At 36.2% G+C, this 7,803-nt stretch overlaps 1 protein-coding gene across 1 annotated transcript; it reads left to right on the forward strand.

Annotated features, from left to right (window-relative positions):
• Positions 1–844: 844 nt before the first annotated feature.
• Positions 845–6,355, forward strand: LOC140010218 (putative late blight resistance protein homolog R1B-16). Its single transcript, XM_072056752.1, has 3 exons — positions 845–5,013; positions 5,893–5,984; positions 6,114–6,355. The coding sequence occupies exons 1-2, from the start codon at positions 1,032–1,034 to the stop codon at positions 5,895–5,897; spliced, it is 3,987 nt and encodes a 1,328-aa protein (XP_071912853.1). The 5' UTR covers positions 845–1,031; the 3' UTR covers positions 5,898–5,984; positions 6,114–6,355.
• Positions 6,356–7,803: the final 1,448 nt, after the last annotated feature.

The raw sequence follows: 7,803 nt of genomic DNA on the forward strand, positions 1-7,803 counted from the left end.
ACGAGACCATTTGGTTTTTCCACAGTTTTGCACATGTTTAAGGGTCTTAATTGGTCAGGGACTTTAGTGGAATAATTGATGTTTGTGAAGGCATTTTTGTACACGGAATTCGTAAGCAAAAGTTAATTGTCTATAGAGATTTACGAGTGACATGTAGTTTGTCGAATTACAGCAATGGTGACGTACGTGACCACTGGAATTAAACAACTATGGATTTCGTTAAATAATTGAGTGTGTTTGGACAGCCAATTATTTGGCCAAATATATTTGCTGACATCACCGTTACAATTTTCAATACACTTTTTTATCTTCCCAATTACCTTTTTATCTCACATACATCACATCACAAAAAGTGCTACAGTAAAAATATTTCAAATAACTTACAATCCAAACACACTATTAAATAGGATTTCTTTAAATAATTGTATTAAATAGCCACAATTATCATAAATAATGCAGAGCTAAAAAAACAACATTGCATACAGAGGGTATTATCGGAATACGAGATCTAATGCACTAATCCGCTAATTTAGACTCTTGCTCTTAATATATTATAGATAAGTTGTACCTCTATAAGCGTTTAATTAGAGCTACACGCTAGCCACAATATTGTAGCAGGAAGACTAATGCAAGGCTAATTCTTGATTGATTTACAATATGATTCAAATTAAACAATTAGTTTAAGAACAATGTTGTAATCTAATTACCGATGTGACTGCAAAAAGTGTCCAATTTGGTACACGCATTTGGTCATAAAAAAAGCGGCCAAATTGGTACATGCATGGCCCACCAATAATGCATCAGATTGGGAGGAATCTTTGTTCGGCGCTACACTGAAGTTGCTGGCAAAGTTCTGAAGCACCATATCATCTGTGAACACTGAACACTGTACACTGATAGTACAGTGTTTTGCAATATTTACACAAAAAGTGGGAAAAAAAAGTCCGGCCTATTGTTTGTTGGCTATTGTTAGATGAGAAAGTTTTGGATCTAAACCAGATAAAAATCTAATATCAGAGTGAAAAGAAGATATGATAATGGAGATCCCCTCCAGCAGTAACGCCAATTGCTTTGATTTTGGTTTATGTGATTATCTGCAGTCGCATCACGTCTCCTCCAGCACTAGCACTAGTTGCTTTGACCTTGCTTTAGATTTTCTGGCCGAGCTTGACAAGGATCCCTGGTTTAACTGGGGCTTCGAGGACCTGAAGAAGAAGGTAAGATTAATGAAAACCTGTTTTCTGTATGTCAAAAAGTGTAGGAGGAGGAGGAACCACGAAGCGCTTTTGGAGCCCGATCGCGAGGACAGGTGTAATATTATGTCTGAAAATTTGAGACGTAGTATTATTTGCTTCAGAATTCAAGAAGTGGCTATCAGGATGATTCATGATCTTCAGCCTGCTTATTTTCAATATTTTCATTCTGTTTATGACTTAGGTTTTGAAAACTTTATAAGTGCGATTACCAGATCGAAGGAAAAGATCAAACTGTTTCTTGAGACGGATCTCAAGAAATCATGCGCCGCCATCTTCATCGACTACTACTCACCGGGAGATCCACGACTAGTTATGGATCTTATTATGTGCCTTTTAGAGAATCTGGATTGCATTTTGAGTGCTTCGGAGCTAAGGAATACGATTAGAAATAGGCTAAAACTCTTAAGGAATCTCATTGGCTTTGTGACAATGCAATGTCTTGAATGTTCGCAACTGACAGATCTCTTGACTTACACTGTAGTTGCAGCTGGACGCCTGATTTCTATATGTCTGTCTGATGATGAGGAAGCGGTCAATCGAATGGAATCTGAAATTTGTCAGCTGCTACACGAGAAGATCAATCTTTTTGATCTCCAAGTCCGAGAAACTTTTGTCCATGTCCTGACAGCTTCAAAGAAACAACCGAGACCATCATATGCTTTAGCCCTCCGGAAGAATGAGGATCGTGTGGTAGGCCAGTTTGTTGGTTCTCTCCGTGATTATCTTATGGATCTACTAGGATCTTATGCCAGTTTTCAGGTTCCAGTGAAGGATCAAATACTAAGACTCCATGAGGAAATAAGATGCCTGGGTATCCTTCTTAAACAGGAGGAGAAACTAGGTGATGAAATGAAGGATCTTATTGGAGCTGTGGTCTCTGATGTAGCAATTTTGACCTTCTCCCTTTCTGTCAATGAAATCAAAGAAGGCTTGCCTAAGGAAATAGATCTTGTGGTGTTTCATTTGCACAAAGTTCTCAAATATATGGTGGCAGAGGTTGCACACAATTATCCACTAAAATCACCATATTCATCATTTAATTATCCTAGACCCAATGAGTTGGGATGTATGGATTCTTTCCTAGAAAATCTCAAGGAACTAGCAAGGTGTGATGAGGCTGATGATTCAATTGGTTTTCAACAGGATAGAATCGAAATGATCCAAAAAGATCTCGTAATTTTAAGATCTTTCCTGGAAAATATCAAGGAGCAGCGCCATCAGAATGGAAAACTTCAAGCTTTCTGGAGTCATGTTATGGAGGCTACTTACAAGGCAGAGTTACTGATTGACTTGGCACTTGTTGGTGATAAATGTGAAGATTCTTTGGATGCTGTTTCTAGAGATATCAATCTTTTGAAGATTGATGCCCCTGAGATCCATAATGGTCAAACCCAAAGAGTTAACAAGACTTCCCTTCACATACCATCACAACTTACCATCGCCATGCACGATGAAGATCTGGTAGGTCTCAAAGACGAGGTGGAAACTATTACTCATCGGCTTACGAGAGGATCAAAGCAATTGGATGTTGTTCCCATTGTGGGTATGCCAGGCCTTGGTAAGACCACATTAGCCAATAAAGTTTATAATGCTCCTTCAGTTAGGTCACATTTCCATGTTCGTCGTTGGTGTCGTGTTTCTCAAACATATAGCATACGCAGTTTGTTAGTTGAGCTTTTGTGTAGTAGTTCTTCTGAGAGTTCTGATGAATATCATAAGATGGATGAAAATGATTTGGCCATGAAGCTAAGGCAGGTTTTGCTGAGAAGTAGGTATCTCCTTTTTTTGGATGACTTGTGGGACGTTGAGGCATGGAATTTGTTGAAAAAATCACTGCCGAATGATGCCAATGGAAGCAGAATTCTCTTCACCAGCAGATACCAGGATTTATCTTTGCATTTCGAACCTAATAGCAAGCCTCACCATCTCCGTCATCTTACTGACGAAGAGAGTTGGACATTGCTGCAGAGAAAGCTATTTGGCACGGAAGATTGTCCTGCAGCACTAAGTGAAGTTGGATCTCAAATAGCAAAACTTTGTCGGGGCTTACCCCTTGCAGTTGTCCTTGTTGCTGGAATTCTTGCTACTACTGCAAAAGATAGGTGGGAAGAAGTTGCAAAAAGTCTAAGTTCTATTGTCCTTGGGGATGAATACTGCATGAAGACACTTGAGCTGAGTTATAGTCATTTACCAGATTATTTGAAGTCATGCCTTCTGTACTTTGCTGCATTTAAAGAAGATGAGGTTATTAATGTGCGAAGGTTGTTACGGCTTTGGATCTCTGAAAGATTCGTGCAACAGACTGAAGGAAAGAGCTTAGAGAAAGCAGCTTATGACTACTTGATGGCTCTAGTTAATAGAAGTTTAGTTATGGCTGTCGGACAAAGAATTGTGGGTGATGCCAAAGCCTGTCTACTTCACGATTTGGTACACGAGTTTTGTGTGGAAAAAGCCAAAGAAGAAAGTTTTCTATATGTTATTCATAGTTGGAAAGCCTCTCTTAGTCTTATTGGACCAAGCAACCCCCAAAGAGTTTGTGTTCACAAGACTACAGAATTGAAAATTTGGGAGTTAACGCTTATTTGTCCCAATTTACGCTCTTTGATCTTGTCTGGACATGTTCATATTGAATGTGAAGAGGAGTATTTGGGTATTTTGTTACCTAAACTTCTCAGAGTGTTGGATTTTGGGAATTCGGGCTTTGTTTATCATTTTCCGATGGAAGTAGTATTGCTTGTTCACTTGAGATACCTGGCGCTCAAAGGAATAGGATACATCCCATCTGCGATAGCCAACCTCTCAAGGTTGGAAACTCTTATCGTAGAAGATCCGCGGGGTTATGCTAATGAGCTGCCAAGTACTATTTGGAACATTAAGACATTGAGTCATCTACGTGTTTTAGATCTTTTTCGAATTTGGCCAGAGGGTTTTATTTTTCCAGTTGAAAATCTTGAAGTATCCCCAGATTTAGATCGTTTAGACACTTTAGACCTTGCCATTGATCCCTCCCCTCAAAGCTTGCAAAAGATACTGAGAAAGTTACCAAGCATTCGCAGGTTAAAATGTAGGGAACGCTGGAACAGCTCAAGAGAAGCTACCAGAAATTGCAACGAGATTCTTGAATTTGACGGTTTGAGTCAACTGGAATCACTTCATTTGTTTGGTTTTCATGGATGTGGATTTAAATTCCCATTGAATTTGAAAAAGTTGACTCTCACACGTAATTATCAGCCATGGAGTGAAATTTCAACAATTGGAAAGTTGCCCAATCTTGAAGTGCTTAAATTACTTGAGGACTGCTTTGTTGGGGAAGAATGGGTAATGAAAGAAGGGGAGTTCCCTAAACTCCAAGTCTTAAAATTGTCACGCTTGGAATTTCGCAACTGGACTGCATTTTCTGATAATTTTTCCCGCCTTGAGCAATTGGTCTTGCACCGATGTAAGAAGCTGGAAAATGTCCCTTCCTGTTTAGGGGAGTGTGAGAATCTTGAAATGATTCAGGTGAAAAGGTGTCGTGAGTCTGTTGTAGATTCTGTAAAGCAAATTCAACAAGAGCAGATAGATATGGGAAATGAGGTTCTAGAGATCGAAATTGATAATTATGATGATACATCCATTTCCTCAGAAGAAGAGTCTACAGAAGCAGAGTCAACTCCCTCAGAAGCAGAGGAGGTTTCTTCAGAAAGAGAGTCTATTTCCTCTCATCACGCAGTTGACAATTGTGAGAGTGAATGTACAGTGGGATTCAACTCATCAGGTCAGATAAAACTATATTTGCATATGTTGAATCAGTTCAATTATATAATGATTCATGCTTCTCTTAACAGTTTACGACGGCAAACCATTCATGTATCTTTTTCTTCTGTTTATATGTTGAATCGGTGCAATGATATGTTAATTCATGTGTATTTTGAAGCAATTTCTGGAGGCGTCTAAATTCTTTATCTGTTTAAACCTGATAACTTTCTGATAAATTTCTGATTGCAGTAGGAAACACATTTTCTGGTTTCTAAAATCTTTCTTCTTGTCATTTTCTGGTTCAGTGTTGAGTAATTTTTATGTAAGGATTTATAATCCCAATTTCCGAAATCTTCTTCCTTGTTGCTACATATTGATATGATATTCAAAAGCAGCAGAGCAAAAGCATAACTTGATATGATACTCAAAATTAGATACACTTATCTGTTCCCAATTTGTGTATGTAAATAAGAATAATACAGAAAAGAGTGACTTGCTTCTATTTTTCCTCAATAAAAACCATAATTCAATTGATTGATATGTTGAAACATACAATCACAGTTTTGCAACAAATATTAAGTGGAGACAAAAAACCAAAAAAAAAAAAACACAGAGGAAGGGCATAGGACTTAACATGTGTTTTTCTTCACTACAATATGCGGAAATACAAACATTTTCATTCTTTACTAGGCAATATTTTCGAAAGTCAAAAAGGAAGTAATTTTCCTTAAACTTTTTTTTTTAATTTGGTTCCATGTTTTATTTTTCTATTTTAAGTGGTTAATTGCTCAGACTGATCAAAATGACAAATCAAAGAAACTAGATGGCCTATTTTGTTGGGTAATCTGTATACCTCTTCATTCAACTGATGTAGTACTGCAATTATTCCTTCTTCCAGAGTAGATTTCCTCGGATGGAGAGTCCATTTCTTCTCATCATCACATTAGACAATGTCTCTCCTTGATTTGCTGCGATCATTCCACTCATCAGGTTAGATATAATTGTATGTGTATGTTAATTCAGTTCAATCATATGTAATTAATCATGTCCCTTCTTCTTCATCTGTACCAAATTATTTGGTTTGAACTTTGATGCAGCTGTATTGCTTTGTCATTGCAGGGGCAAGCACAGTCATGCATTCTATCAAGCCAACATTATCCATCATAATCTGTTTGTAAAATGTTCTTCTTTTCTGGTTTGATGTTTAATAGTGTTTATGATCCATCACAATCTGTTTGTAAAATATTCTCCAAGTTCTTTCCTGATTTTGATGTTTAATAGTGTTCATGATCCCAATTTTTCAAATATTCTTCAATCCTGCTACAGATTGAAATGATCCTTAAAACTAGCTGTTTGTAGAATGTTCTCCATGTTCTTTTCTGATTTGATGTTTACTAGTGTTTATGATCCCAATTTTTGAAATCTTCTTCATTGCTACTACGGATTGAAATGATCAAATGATCCTTAATACCAGCAGACAATTAACAAAGCATGTATGCGAGATTCACTTTTCTCTTCCTTTCATGTATTTCAGTAATACAAAAGATTTTGATTTGCTTCTGTTTTTCCTCAATAAAACTCTCATGCAACAATTACTTAGTATAGACCAAAAAAAAAAAAAAAGGGATCTAAATTGTGTTACTTTTCAATAGAGAAAGTGCATAGGAACTAAATGGTAAATTTTGCATCAAAATGATTATATTTTCATGTATAACAATATTTTGGCGAACACATACAATAAAAGGAGGCTATTTAGTAGCCGCTCGCATTTCTTTGCATCCTTTATCTTAGCAAAAGTCTAAAGGGTGTAACTTTTTTCATCTTTTATTTTCTGATCAATGTGATTCATTGTTCAATGTTCAACCTGCTAAAAATGACAAATTAAAGATTAAATGATATCTAATTGTGATATTCTATACCATGTAACATATTTAATACAAGAATATTTAGAAAATAGAGAAAATCATTAGCTGGCGATCATTTAAGACCAATATTAACGTTGATGAGGAAACCATTACATGAATTTTTTTTTTTTGGGGGTTGCTATGACTTGTGAGGCTAAAAAGTACAGAATGCCAGGTGAAAGCTGACTTTAACTTTCTTCTATCCAAATGATTGTAATCCAAAATTCCAAATATCATTTCCTCCGCTTTATTTTTCAACTTTCTTTCTTTCTTTGGGCCTTTGTTTAATTTTTGTTTTGCGGAATTTGGGCTGTAGCTTACTGGGTATATTATTTCTTCTGTTTTTTTTTTTATGTTTTAGTTTTTTTTTGTATTCTCTATATATTTGTTTCTGTGATTTATTTTTTTCCTTATTTTTCTTTTTTCCCCTTTCTTGGGTTCCCTAAAAGAAACCTACAAAATTGACAAAATAGAAAATTATATAAAAAAAAAACTTATTAATTTACATACGCATGTATAGACACAGTTTACAAAGTCGTGGAGTCCTCATGGATAGACCACTATTCAAGCATCACAAAACATAATTAGTTCTTTTAATAGCCATTTAATTACTCTATCAAATCTCATCCCAATGATCAAGAAAGGGTTCTTAGATTCTTTTTCATACCAAGTTCAAGGTTTGAATCATGTACCTGACAATTGAAGTTAAAAAGCAGTTCGAATTATGTACTTGACAGTAGAGAGTAAAATGCATGTGAGAAGGGATGGGAGGATTAAAAAAAAAAAAAATGGAAGAGTCTCCTCTTGTCTATATACAATAGTGTTCCTCTATGTGGCTTGTATAATTGACTAGACAGCAAAGGCAAGACTTCTAATGATCAAATCACTCTACGTTAACCTTTTAA

Source organism: Coffea arabica, chromosome 7c (genome assembly GCF_036785885.1).
Source record: "Coffea arabica cultivar ET-39 chromosome 7c, Coffea Arabica ET-39 HiFi, whole genome shotgun sequence".
Lineage (NCBI taxonomy): Eukaryota > Viridiplantae > Streptophyta > Magnoliopsida > Gentianales > Rubiaceae > Coffea > Coffea arabica.

Coding starts and splice junctions, on each gene's coding strand:
- LOC140010218 (XM_072056752.1), top strand. CDS start 1,032: ATGATAATGGAGATCCCCTCCAGCAGTAACGCCAATTGCTTTGATTTT.